Source organism: Vombatus ursinus, unplaced genomic scaffold (genome assembly GCF_900497805.2).
Source record: "Vombatus ursinus unplaced genomic scaffold, bare-nosed wombat genome assembly UNPS02000577.1, whole genome shotgun sequence".
NCBI classification, from domain to species: Eukaryota; Metazoa; Chordata; class Mammalia; order Diprotodontia; family Vombatidae; genus Vombatus; species Vombatus ursinus.
In genome coordinates, this window is record NW_020940355.1 from 7511166 (window position 1) to 7526203 (window position 15038).

The 15038-nt window shown below is 36.3% G+C and overlaps 1 protein-coding gene across 5 annotated transcripts in view; it reads left to right on the plus strand.

Moving 5' to 3' along the window:
• KIF13A (kinesin family member 13A) overlaps nucleotides 1-14026 on the plus strand; it is a 241287-nt gene extending 227261 nt beyond the window's left edge. For all 5 annotated transcript variants that reach the window (XM_027874865.1, XM_027875016.1, XM_027874940.1 and 2 more), the window contains 2 exons: nucleotides 5717-6809; nucleotides 11405-14026. In XM_027874865.1, the coding sequence (XP_027730666.1) occupies nucleotides 5717-6809; nucleotides 11405-11694 (1383 nt within the window). In that variant the 3' untranslated portion in view covers nucleotides 11695-14026. The remainder of the gene's footprint in view (nucleotides 1-5716; nucleotides 6810-11404) is intronic.
• Nucleotides 14027-15038: the final 1012 nt, after the last annotated feature.

Consider the following 15038-nt stretch of genomic DNA (forward strand, 5'->3'; position numbering starts at 1 on the left):
TGTGTGTGTGTGTGTGTGTGTGTGTGTGTGTGTGTGTGTGTGTGTGTTGGCAGTGCAAGAATATCACAATCCAGAGAGATGAACTGGCAAGCATGGTCAAGAATCACCCCAGGATTGCAAGGAACCTTGTATTCAGATTAGTTTGAAATCATCCAAAGATATTCTTTGATCCACTCAGCAGGAGAATCATGCTTCCCTTGTTTCACGCCCTAGGATTTGTGACTGGCTTCCTCTTGATCTGACTGAATTTCAGCGGTGGACAGCTCCTTATTACTGTCAATGCTTCCTGTGTTGGCAAACCACTAAATTCATACAGTGGCAGTTGGCCAAGCAGTGTAGAATGATGGTAGGATTAGTGAGGAATTATTTCAATTATTTTATTACTCACCTTAAGTTAGTAGAGGGGAGGATTTGAGAGGAAAAATGAGTTCCATTTTGGAACATTAAGTTCAAGATGTGTATGAGACAGTCAATAGACAGCTGATGATATGAAACTAAGAAGTCAGGAGAGAGATTAGGGCTGGATAAAAAGATCTGAGAATAGTCTGCTCAAAGATGGTAATTGAAGCCATGGAAGCTGATGAGATCATCAAACGAAATAGTATAGAAAAGGAGAAGAGGGCCCAGGATAGATCATTAGAAGATACTCACATTTCATGGGAAGGGGCAAAGAGGAAAGGGAAGAGAAAGGAATAAGTATGTGTATAGTACCCCCTATGTGCCAAGCATTATGCTAAGAGCTTTTTACAAATATTATCTCATTTGATTGATAGTGGGCAAGACCAGGATAAAGGTCCAAAAAAGAAGGCTAAGTAGAAGTTTTAGAATAATAGTAAATACTTTTCTTAATCTTAGGGAGCGACAACTCCAGTAAGAAAGTGTCTTTTATGTTCAGAGCTCACCTGTAAGTTTGGTTTCTTTGAGTTTCAAGAAGTAACTTTTTAGTTATTGATTAAAGCAGCAATTCTGAGCCCAAGGGATTGTCAACTGATACAACTTAAACTGGAAGGAAAAGCAACCTGGAGACCCTAAATTAAGACCACTTAAATTCTCAATGCCTAATTAAAAAAAAAAATTCTCAGTGCCTTAGGCAAGTCTCCAACACCTAACATTTACCTATTTATATTAATAGAGGATGTTCCCAAAGATCAGGGAAATTACAGGTCCTAACTAAACAAACAAACAAAATGCAACCAGAAGTAAACATTTAAAATTCAGTGTTGTTTGTTGAACATAATTTGCAAAATCTGTAATGTGTGGCAAAATTATCTGATAGCTCTTCTTCCTTTTCCTTCCTCCCCCTACAACATACAAAAACAAATGCAACACACACACAATGAAACCTACAAGTATTCTTATTTGATGGTACTATTTCAGAAATCAGAGATGGTTTCTAGGGTAAGGTAGAAAAATCCTGGTTTTACGTTACTAGGTCTTATCCAGAGCAATTGCTACTGATAGTTGTTAAATAGAATGTGGATATTAGTCCATTGTTTTAAATCTTTGTAATACTTTACATTCAAATGAATAGTAAGTATAAAGTGAGAGAGAAAACTGTTCTTGTAGGTAAGCGTCTTATGAGATATGAGAGAATAGTGCTATAATAGTTATTGGATGGAATGTATGTTCACTTCTGAATAGCCACCTCCTGTCTAAAAAGGATGTTGTATGTACTAAATGTTGTTTCATTAGTTGATAAATGCAAGTTTCATTTAGTCTTGGGGACTAGACTCTGGAAAGCATATTGTATTTTCAGTCTCTAAATAATTACACTCACAATTTGGCTGACTAGTTCTACTGAATAACAAATGAGAAGAAAATTATATTAATATCTTAATCTGACTAAGCCACAGCTTTTGGTAAGTCTTTGAAAATTTTACCTTTTCCCTTAGTCTTCCACCAAAAGTATGAGCACAATTTACCTCTTAAAAGAGTAATTTATTGGATAGAGCACCGGCCCTGAAGTCAGGAGTACCTGAGTTCAAATTCGGCTTCAGACCTAACACTTGACACTTGCTAGTTGTGTGACCCTGGGCAAGTCACTTAACCCCAATTGCCTTTAAAAAAAAAAAGTAATTTATTGGGGGCAGCTAGGTGGCACTGTAGATAGAGCACCGGCCCTGGAGTCAGGAGGACCTGAGTTCAAATCTGGCCTCAGACACATAACACTCTAGCTGTGTGACTCTGGGCAAATCACTTAACCCCAATTGCCTCTCCAAAATTTAAAAAAAAAAAAAAAGAATTTCAGTTAAAGTTGTGGCAGTAACAGCACAAAAAGTCAAAGTTTTTTTTTTTAATTTAGAAATGGGAGAAAGAATTCCTTGAAATGTTGCATAGATTACATATACACACATATATGCAATGAATCAATATATAAGCTAAACATATTATTAATACATATACAACTACAAGTTTAATAATGTTTAAAAATAATTTTACATATACAGAGCACTTTGCAAACCCACTTCAGTAGCTAGTTATCCATAAAAAGGATCCAGTCAGCCTAAGAGAAGATTTTTTGTCTACGGAGACGACACTTGGGTGTAAGAGAATCCCTCCTCATGCCCAGGACTCTTTGAGTTGCTTTTATTTTCTTATACTTTCAGGATATACAGTAGACTAAAGAGCCAAGGCTATGTCAAAGTGAACACAGTGTTGTTAAAGCTGCTAGACCTAGAATCAGGAAGATCTGACAGAACATGGCCTGAGATACTTATCAGCTCCATAACCCTAGCCAAATTGATTAACCTCTTTCTGCCTCTATTTCATTATCTGTAAAAAGGTAATAATAAGGGCACCTACCTTCCAGGATTATAATAAGGATGAAAAAAAGATGGTATTTATAAAGCACTCAACAAACATTTAAGCATTATACAAATACTAGTTATTATATTATCATCATCATTATTGTTGCTTTAATGGCTGAATAGCAATTGATTATATCATTTAAAATGAATGTACTTTGCAAGTATCATCTTCAATAATTATCTGATTTATTCTTGCCATATATGCTTGGCTGAATTTCTTGGGTTTTTTTCTTTCCACACACAAAATACAACTAAACATTATAAAAAGTTCCTATGACCTCCTTTGAATTAGACAGCATTTGAAAGACAAAGAGAATTCTTGATCAAATGTAGGTGTTTTCCTTCTTGTTTGTTTTCCTAACTAGGTGTATCCCACTAGGACCTTTGAGACCTCATCTTGATACTCATCTTGAATAAACAGAATGAGACCTCATCAAGATACTCAATCTTGAATAAACACAATGAATCAATAAGTATTTCAATCAATAAACATTTTTCTGCACCAATCTAGTACCTAGCCCTGCCTAGCACTGTGCTAAGCACATTTACAAAGAGTTTAGTATATACTAGATCCCATGCTAAATTCAGTAGGAGAGAAAGCATTTAAATAAATATGTATAAGATAGTGTAGTTGGAAGCCAGTCTTCTAAGTGAAGGCTTGAGCTTCTGGGAGGAACCCGGAAAAGACTTCTAGAGAAGGTGGTGCTTAAGCTGAGTACTGAATGAAGCCAGCATTCTAAGAGGTACAAGTGAGGAGGAAGAGCATTCCAAGTATCTGAGGCAAAGACATGAAGACAGGAGATGGAATGTTGGGTAGACAAGTATTGCTGGATCATAGAGTTTATGGAGGGGAGTTTAATATAAGGAGATCAGAAAGGTAGAAATGGACCAAGTAGTAAAGAGCTTTGAATGTCAAAGAAAACTTTTTAATTGATCCTGAAGGTAATTTTCTGTCATTAAAAATATTTGTATTACACATATACCTATTTGTATTATACATATACCTTCTGGCAGCCGTCTGTACATCAGGGGTAGGGGGAAGGGAAAAAAAAGAAAAAATTTACATCATAACTTTATTATATATTTAAAAAAATAGCAAGTTGTACATAGTAGATTTGCAGTTTCATGTGCAATCTTTTTTATTACACTGTGCTATGGAAATGCTTGTTTTATTCCATAAATTAAAAATAAAATATTTGTATATATTAAAAAATAACATTAAGAAGTGCCCCTCACAAAGCTGCCTTTTATATTATTGCCTAGGCAACTGTCTATGTTGCCTAAGAGGCACAGTGAATAGAGTACTGGACCTGGAGACAAAAAGGCTTGAGTTCAAACCCAGCCTCTGAGACTTACTATGTGACCCTGAGCAAGTCACTTGACTTTTGTATACCTAAATTCCCTAATCTGTAAAGTGGGAATAATAATAGCACCTACCTTTCATAGTTCTTATGAAGATCTAATAAGATATTTGCAAAACACTTTGCAAACCGTAACTCTATAAATGCTTCTTCTTCTTCTTATTATTATTATCATTATTATTGCCTATCCCAAGAATTGGTTCTACTGATTTGAATGAAAATATAAGAAACTTCATCATTGGTTTTTATCAGTATTTCGGAAGTTGTTAGGAATGCTCAAGTACCAAAACCATTTATTTATTTTTATTTAACACTAAAAGTATATATAATAGGTAGCGTTTGTCTTTGATGCATTCTAACAAATGGTTTTTCCCAAGTCATAGGCAGTACTGATCTTCACATCCTAACATGGACTTTTATTTTTTATATTTTCCTTTATAATTTTCCTGAAATATTTTTATTCATATTTTCATTTACTATCATTAATGAACATTTAGTTGTTTGGTCACTGACTCTGAGAATATTTTAAGTCTTTAATGAATACATTTAGAGCTTTAATTGTTGTATTTTACCTGTTGGCAGCAATATACAACTAGTTATAGTCCAGTCTAACTGACATAATATGTTTTAAGATTTTTTTTTCTAATTGGTCCAAATACCATTTTCTAAATATTTTTGATTAAAGGTAACAACCAAAAGAATCGATACTTTATTTATATAGGACTTAGTAGAATAGTAGAAGAAGCAATGATATGGGGAGGATTAGATTTGGAGAGTGAGGATTTGAAACATGGTACTATTTTTTGGGTCAGTTTATAAGCTAAAGAAAATATGGCATTTCTTATTAAATTTTTGGTGTATCTTCCTACCTGATAGAACTCTCCATCCTAACTCTGCTAAAAAAAAACCTGGATGAATGTAATATAGTCATAAGATTTATTGTTTGTATTTTTGGCTTTGGAAATGTTTAGAATAATATTGCATCCAGGTGTTCCAAATGCTGAACTGGGCTTCATCTCCCTTTTGCTGCCCCAGTCTTTGTTTTTATTGCCTTGCCCTTCCACAAAGCAGCTCTAAGTGCTTTTCACACATTCTTCAGTTATTCCCTCTTCACTTTTTAGTATTGTAAGAACAAAAAAGATATAGCCTTGCTCAACCTGCCTCCATCTCTTTGCTTATTCGATTTAGAAAGGAAAGTACCACAAATCAGACTGTTAATAAGAGGTTCGTAATTGAAACCCACTCTGTTCAATTCCATTCAGACGGCTAAACCAACTGAATAAAAGGTACAGCAGTAGTATTTGGAGAGTAGAGGAGGAATATAAAACCTTAATAGGTAGACAATTTCTATTAAAGGATCCATGACAGTGCCCCCAAGTGTCATAATGGACATCAAATAATACATATAAGATGTTACTTCTTTTTAAAATTAAAAATAAAGAAGGGGGAAATTTAAAATGTAAATGAAGCCAAATATGAAATATTTTAATTTGTCTCAATTAGACGATTGTAAGGAGATAACTACTAATTTTTGCCTTTTTCCCATAGGACTCTGAGGAAGAAGAACATGAACTGGAGACTATTAGCAAAAAGCTAGTAAGCTCACAGCCTTATGTACCAGTGGAGTTTGCAGACTTCAGTGTTTACAATGCTAGCCTGGAGAACAGGGAGTGGTGTTCTTCTAAAGTTGATTTCTTGAACTCCCGGGTCTTGGAAAAAGAAGTATCACGTAGCCCTACCACTAGCAGTATTACTAGTGGTTATTTTTCCCACAGTGCCTCTAATGCCACTCTATCTGACATAACCGTACCTTCTAGTGATAGCACAGATCAACTAGCCAATCAGATGAAGGATTTGGACACCAGTGAGCATTCAGGACCTTCACTTGTGCATGATTTCAGACCTTCCTCCAACAAGGAGTTGGCAGAGCCAGAGGGAGACTTGGCAAAGGATGAAATAAGCACAGTGACACTCAGAGAAAACAGTGCCTTAGTCAAAGGGAGTCCACTATCCCAAAATACCATTAAGAAAAGTTCCAAAGAGCTCTGTAGGACTGGATCATGTTCAGGAATAGATCTCTGCTCCAATAAAAACAATCGAACGCCTGTGGGATTCTCTACTAGGGAAGTGACAATAGAGCACATGTCAGATATTGTTGAAGACCATTCTTTCACAGAGTTCATGGGTGTCTCAGATGGGAAAGATTTTGATGGTATATCAGAGCTCCAACTCTCACCTGTCGGAGATCTTTCAAGTGTGAAAAAGAATCTACCAAGTAAAACTGACACCAAGAGTAATGCGGATTGGTTACAAAATCTTGGCCAACCAGAGTCTGAGTCAGAGAGTGATCAATTGTTAAACTCCACAGTGAGTCCTTTGTGTTCAGAGTTAACAAAAGAGGATGCTCATTGTCAAGCAGACCCTGACACCTCCCACCATGAAGACTTGCTGAGAAAGAATCATTTAGATGTTTCTGATGGAGAAGATTGTCTTTCTACAGAGCAGGTCTATACCCTGCCTAGCTGGATGACTGTGGGAGAGCAAGTCTGCTTTGGTAACAAGACTGGAATCGTGAGATACATTGGATCAGTGGATTTTTTAGCTGGCACATGGGTTGGCGTTGAATTAAATGTTCAAATGGGTAAGAAATACTCAATGATATATGGGTTTCAAATGTTATTTTCTGCTCTGAGGTATTCCACATGTAGTATCATAAATGCATGATAACAGAATATTTTAGCTGTCTTACTGGTAGAAGGAACAGATACCTATAAATTTTGCACATGGGAAATTAAATTGGAAAATGTTGTTTAGTATTCTAATTATTTTTAATTTCATGAAGGAGTAGAATTTACTATCATTCCTAATGAAAATAGCTAATTTTTTTTTTAAATAAAGAACCTTTGAGTGTCATACTTCACTTGCAAAGAAAATAAAACTTCAATTCTTTCTATTTCACTTGCTGCTGCTTTGATCTGCAGTCCCATTAACAAGGAACTCAGGTCTGTTGAAGCAGAGAAAGGCTGTCTGGGGATTTGGGGAGGGGGCTCAAGAAGAGAGGACATCTCATTTAAAGGTAAAGGTAATTCCTTTTCTGTTACTAAAATATTATCATTTCAAGTTAATTTTCCTAAACTGAAACAGCTAGAATTTGAAGTTGTGAGTTGAGCAAAGGAGTACATGAAGGTTATTCACAATCTTTTAACCTGTCCAGTATCTGAACTAGGAAAGAAGACTATGGAATAGAAAACCATAGAACCAAGGCTCATTGTGGGCAGAACTGTGAACCAATCAAAATTAATCTTTGAGAGCCAGTATCGCATAGTGGAAAGAGCAATTTTCTTTGAGTTAGGACACTTGGGTTCAGGTCCTATTCAGACTAAATGTCTCACCTTTAACAAGTCACTTAACCTTCGTGAACCTCAGTTTCTTCATCTGTAAAATGAAAATAATACTTGTTTTACCTACCTTATGGAGCTGTTGAGGGAAAGTCTTCCATAAATCTTAAAGTGCTCAGTAGGTGTGAACTATTATTACCTTTTTTACTGCTTCATCTGTCTTAACCTGAATCCATAGTCCAGGTACCTGGTGCCTTCTATATTGCTTTCTGACTACCTAGGGTCTTTTTTATTTATTTATTTATTTTTAACATTTTCTAGGCAGTTTCCTGGGCTCTTTGCTCCAAAATTTTTTCCAGCTTTGTCTCCTCCTTTAGATCAGATCTACATCTGTTTTCCATTCTCTTGACAAGGGATTGGTTAATCAATTTGATAGAATAATTCTGCTCAATAAATACCTACTGAATATGTATTGGGTACAAAAGAGTGTTACACTATAGGTTCTTTAGGGTTGCAAAAATAAGCAAAGCACAGGCCCTGCTTTTGAGGAATTTTTAATTAAATAAAAAAGCTAAGACAAGTACACAAATAACTATAATACAAATTAGAAATTGATCAGTGCCTTAATAGTGTTATGAGGATTCAGAGAAGGTAGAGATTATATTAAACTGAAGGAATCCTGAAATATTTTGTGGAAGAAGTGACATTTGTGTGTGGTCTTGAAGGATGGGTAGAGTTTCAACAAACTGAGGTATAGGGACAAAGTGTTCCAGACAAAAGAAATAGTAGAAGCAAAAGGGCACAGGAAAGTATAGAATGTGTTCAGAGAATAGTGAAGAAACCAGTTTGAATGGAATATAGAGTAGAAAGGGAGTAATAAGAGATAAAACTGGAAAGACAAGTTGGGACCATATTATTATATAAGGCCTTGAATGCCATGCTATAGAATTTGGATTTTGTTCTCCAGAGGGAACAACTGATGGTTTTTACCAGGGGAGCAATGTGATTCAAGGTTAATTCATGCTAAGATATTAATGACTGATGATTATTTAATGTGCTACTCTTTCCCCTAACATAAAATCAGCATTTTAAAGGGCTTATTCAGTGTCTTTACCAAAAAAGCAATTAATGGAAATTTCTGGTTTCTTCTTTCTTGTTTACACATACAAGACTGTAAACCCTTGAGAATAGGGATTATGTCTTAATTCCTTCTTATTTCCTGAGCATACTAGGCAGCCAATACATGTTTGTTGAATAAATGAGGCCAGCCCTAGGTGTAGGATTCCAAAATAATGAGGCCTTGTAATAAGGCAAGGAAGAATAGGTTTCTCTCCTCTCTACCTAAAACTAGAAGTGGAATCAGTCTTACTACCTTTCTTATAAACAAAATTCATAGAAGCAGGGAATCAAAAAGCAAGTGTTGGAAAGGATCTTAGAGTTCATTTAGTCTATAATCCTACCTGAAGCAAAACATCTGTATGATACAGTGGAAAGAATTCTGTATTTGTTGTCAGAGGGTCTCAGTTAAATTCTGGCTCTGTCATTTGCTATCTCTGTAACCTTGGGCAAATCATTTAATCTCTCTGGGCCTCAATTGCTCTTCTGTAAGGTATCATTTAGAGGATATCTAAGGTTTCTTTCACCTCTAAAGATCTGTGATCCTCCCATCTTGGTTTCGGTATCTTCAGTGTCCCCCAAAAGGAATCATCCAGTCTCTGCTTTAATATCACTAAAGAAAGAGAAAGTCATTTTCTCATGCTAGATATCAAAGAGTTAGGGAGTTCTTCATTTTCAGTTCCATTGGGAGCCATTGTTATCCAACATATTGGAAGCACAGATAGACTGAGTACAAAATTGATGATTTTTGTTGAAACAGTTGATCTCTTTTTGTGTTATCTATATACTTATTTAGTGGTTAATAGATTGCCAAAAATCTGTCTTCCTATAATTTTGACCCATTGATATTACTCCCTTCTAGGGCTAAGCAGAGTTTAATGCCTCTTTAATTCAACGAATATTTATAAAGCTCCACAAACATTTATTAAGGGATACAAAGACAAAAACTGAACAAGAAACCGTGATCTTGAAGAACAGTCCAGGCAAGGGAGATGAGCCTGTGAAAAGGCACAAAGAGAAGAGATAGAATGTTATGTTGGGAACAGTTAGCATGCCAAGCTGTTTGAAGCAGTGTGTATGTGTGTGAAGATTAGTAATGTGAAAAAATATGGAAAGGTAGGCTGGTGCAAGGCAGTTATCAGCTGAGTTTGTGTTTTATCTTAGGGGCAATAAGGAGCCACTGAAGATTCTTGATTAGGGGAATGATATGGTCAAGCCTGTTCATTAGGATGATTGTTTTGATAGCTGATTGGAGGATGTTTCAGAGAGAGTAGAGATACAACCATGAGTCCACTGAGGAGCCATCAGATACAGTAATCCAGAGATGACATGTAATAAGGGCCCAAACCAGGATAGCAACTTTGCACCTGAAGAGAAGGGAACAAATGAAAGAAATGTTGTAGAGATAAAATCAAGGTGACCTGGCAATTAATTAAGTCTGAGGAGGTGAGGGAGAAATAAGAATCAAAGATGACTCTCTAGATTTGAATCTGGGTGATTAGAAGGATGATGATATCATCAACAGAAATAAAGACATTTGGAAGAGGAGTGGCTGAGGGGAAGATGGACAATCCAGCAAATGAAACTGAGGAGCAGTAAGACAGATGGTGGGCTGGGGACAAGTAGAGACCACTGTCATGAGATCTGAGGAAAGAGAATATACACTTCAAGGAACTGGTCAACTTTGCTGGTTGCAGAAACATAAGAGCTGAGGGGAGGGAAAACCACCATTAGATGTAATGGTTAGCAAATAGTTAACATACACAAACACATACACACACACACACACACACACACACACACACACACACACACACACACACACACACAAAAATAAACTTCCATGACAGCCCCTGAGATAATGTAAAAATAGCTATCCTTTCCCCCAAGTTTTCTCCAGGCTACATATCCCCACCTCTTTGTATTGATCCTCGTGTAACATGGTTTTTAGTTCTTTCACTGTCCTGATCCCTCCTGAGATATGGTCTAATGAATACAGACTACAGTGGGACTGTTACCAGCACATTAAACTTATATCAATACAACCTAAAATCACATTAATTCTTGTGGCTGCCATATCACCGGGGACTCACATTAAGTTTTCGATCAACTAAGCCCCTCAGGTCATTTTGTATCAAAGACTTCAGCCTTGCTTTGCCCTCATCTCTCATTAATCCTTTTGACATATTCAAACACTGTACAGCCCTCCTAGCTGTCAACAATTTTCCATGACCATCATTTCATTACCATTTTCCTTTTCTTTGAGATCAAGATCTCTTTGTTCTTCACCTTGAACAGGCACAGGATTCTCATCATCTTGGTTCCATACTCAAATTCTTCCAATCCCAGCAAATATCCTAATTATGCCTTTAGTTTTAGCTTATCAGCACCTAATGGACATGCAATGGGAATCACAGGGAATTCAAAATTTTTAGTTACAAAACTGAAATGATATTCTTTCAGTCTGTATTTTAGTGGTTGGGTTAGAGGAATATTTTTTTTTCTTTTTAACCTTAATTTCCAAGATATGTTCATCCTCTTTATTTTTAACTCTTTCATCTTACACCTTGGTTTGCTTTTCCTCCAGTAGGCTGTCCATTCTTGGTTCCTTTCCTATAATCGATCCCAGGTTTTTAAGCCTTTTTAGGAGAGGAAAAGACTACTGGCTGATCAGTACTATGACTATGAATGCTGAGTTTCAAGTATGACCTTCTGGAGCAGGGAAGGTAGAGGAGGGATGGAAAGAATGCAGACTAACAGCACCCTTGTTTTTGCATTAAAGGGAAGCATGATGGGACAGTGAAAGGAAAAGAGTACTTCCGGTGCAAACCACAGCATGGCATCTTTGTTCGCCCTGGGCGCCTTCTGAAAGCACCAGCTCCTGCAAAGAAATGCAGCAATGCTTCTCGACCTCAGGCAGCCTCCAGTCTCGAGAAGAGGAAAAGTGTTGTGGTCTCAGTACCATCTCCCTCTTCTTCCAAAGCAGGAGAAGCAGCACTTTGTCACTCAGGCGATGCAGCAGCCTCTACTTTTTCCAGGAAGCAGGAAAACAGAAAGTCCTGGATTAACTAAGCAGCAGTATGTTTTGATATTTGCACTTATGACACAACTCTCCCCATTTCCCCACCACCACTCTGTAGGAACCTTTATAAATTAAAAAAAAAAAAAAACTTTATTCTTGTATATTTTTAATCAGTCCTTACTGGATTTGTGCTCTTTAGAACCATGGACTTAATTCTCTAATTTTTTTTTATAAATAATATATATTATATATATATGAATATGTGTATCTATAGTTTGTCTGTCAGGAGGCAGGCAAGGGTGCACACTAAAATAGATAAAGATGATTTGTAGATAACTGAAAGGTACTGGACTCTTTGTTACAAAGCAAGTTGGGGGAAAATCTTATTTTAAACAAACAAATATTTTATTGCAGAACAAGGAGGATGCAAGTCCCTCTTTGTGGAAAAGGTTACAGTATACTGTTCTTTATAACCAAAGAACTTGTATTAGACATTTGCTGTCCTGTCTTATTTTTTCTGTAAATATACATTTAACTGCAAGTTTGGTGCCATGATTCTCTTGGTCATTGGGCACCATGCTGCCTTATCTGTCCTCTGTTAAATAAGCACACTGAAAATCTCTTTTTTTTTTTTGTCTTCCAAGTGGCCTGCCACTGTGCTGACCTGCAATTGTATTGCTTACATTGACAATGACTGAGGCTGTGAGTTTTGTATTCTATAGGCACTTGTTCCAGCCCAGCAGTTTGAATACAGAGAGCAGTATTACTGTAAGGGGAAAGCAAGGACATACCACCTTGGCTTAGGGTTCTTTGTTTTGTTTGAGGTGGAGGTTTGTGGGGTTTTGTTGTTTTTGTTTTTAAGTGACTCTGGGAAATGAGGAAGAGACAGGGTGACCAAGCAGCAAAAGTTATGGGCTGCACACGTTGCACTGGGGATGGCATGAGTTATCTGCTCAAATACAGATGATGCTGCCCTTCGTGACTGCATCTATAAATGTCTCCTACATTGGGAAACATGAAAAGACTCTGTGGATGTGTGTATGTGTGTTTTTTAAAACTGCTTTGTATATCTTTGCTGTAGTTATTTGTAAAAATGTTATGGATGGACGGCTAGAAATGTCTTGTTTCTAAAGAGAGAAACGTGTACAGTCTGTGGTATCTTTTTTTCCCTTTAGTCTGTAGCATCAGTAAATGAGTGAGATACCTGAGACCTTACTGAAAAGCTGCTGTTCTCCCTATGAATTTGTGTATAGTAATCTGATGATAGTATTTCACTATTTGCTGTAAAGAATTGTAATTTATATTCTATTTCAGTCATACTGTATTTAATTCATACAGTTTTTTTGTGTTTTAGAATACAGACTATAATTCACATTTTACAAAGATAATTGTTTGTTTTTAATAACACCAAAAGTATGTTGTGAGGACAGACTGTGGTTTAATGCACTTGGTGATAAGCATTCTCCCCTGTTACATTTCTTTTTTGTGTTATTCTTGCTACCTTTCATTGGTGCTCCAGCCCCTTTGAAGAAATTATTGGATTCCTTAAGGGAGAAAGGACTTTACCACTAGTTATAGGTGCTGATGGCAGTTTGATCAAATGTGTGTATGCTACTGAAATTTGAAAGGCAAGCAGCATTTTACCTTTTCTGTACATGAAACAGAATGGATAACAATTTCTACCAAAATTTTCATCTGAAGAACATTTTATCACGGAATTGCAGTTGAAAGTGCTTTTGGCAGCTCATAATAATCCATCTTTCCAAAGTCATAGAGAATTGTACTTAAATTTTCCTATTTAGAAATGTCTGGGAAAGAACTCCAGGAAAAATTATGTAGAGAAAATTCAGATGAGGATACATGGATGCTATAAGATTCAAAGCAAACAAAGGATCCAGTAATGAAATAAATAAACTATGTCAACGAGGGCACTATTTCAGTAGAAAACAAATCAGACAGTTTGTCCTTAACCTCTAAGCTTGTTCAAGATTTACAAAATTGCAGATCATTGATATTATCACTTGAAATGTTAGTGAGTAAACCACATGTTTCATTCTGTACTTGATTTATAAATAGAATGGTGCATATGTGTTTAATCATTTATTTCCAAACTACATCTCTCATGCTGCCTTGTATTTGTTTTCAGTTGCCTTGGTCCATGCTCGATCATAATGGTGATGAGGGGACAGTGTAGTACAAAGATTTCAAAACCTGACTCTCATTCTTCAGAACAATATGACCACTAGCATGACACTTTACCTATGGACACCTCAGTTTCCTTATCTGTAACAGGGGATGATAGTAGTACATTCACTTCCTACTTCATAAAGGGGTATTTTAAGAAAAGCACATTATAAACCATAAAACTTCTCAGAAATGTGAGTTGTGATCCAGAGTCTTTGCTTTCTATAGCACTAGTATATGATAGATTTTACAGATATATGTGAATATGTATGTGTATGTGTATATGTATATACACAAAATGGACTTGTGATTGCTTTAGTAGAGAGAACTCCTAGATAAGGAAAGCCTCTCTACCAATGCAATTGATTCCTTCTTTGCAATTTATGATCTTAGAGAGTTGTCTAGGGAACTGAGGGGTTAAGCAATATGCCTAGGGCCACATAGCCTAAATGCTTCAGTGGCTAGATTTGATGGAAGTCAGTTCTCTATCCACAATGACTCACTGCCTTTCCATCTATTCCATAGATGATTGATAGATAGATAGATAGATAGGTGGATGGATGGAAGGAAAGAGAAAGAAAGAAAAAAAGGAAAGTAAGGGGATAATGACAGATAAATGCACACATATAGACATAAATACATACATATACAAACATATTCCACATCAAATATATGAGATAATGACTCTAAGTTTTAAAACTATACCAATCAATAAGCATTTATTGAGCACCTACTGTGTCCCAGATATTGTGCTAAGTGCTACATCCAAAAAAGCCTTTTCTTATCTTTAAATACTAAATGGTGATGCCTATGCAATGCCCCCAAACTTGACCAACCAGCAGAGATGTGCTTGAAAAAGAAAATTTCCTCTCTTCTCCCTGTCCTGGACAACCAAAAAAAGAAGGGGAAAAAAAAAGGCACACTACTGGTAGAAGATGTAGAAAAGCTTTCTGGAATCAACTCTGGATCTCACTGCTAAAGTAACATTACTTCTAGGGTTTGTTTTTTTTCACGTAATGTTAGACCTGCCCTACTAGTATTTTTTTTTAAAGTGTATCTGTAATAAACACTTGAACTAGGTTTCTCTCATGTTCTAGTAAAAGACAGAATCTGCCACAAGACCTCAAGGATTATTCAGGAATTACATATGGATACAATAGCCTCCTGCTAGTGGTAGTTAAAGTGAAATGTAGAATGTGGAGAAGGGGGG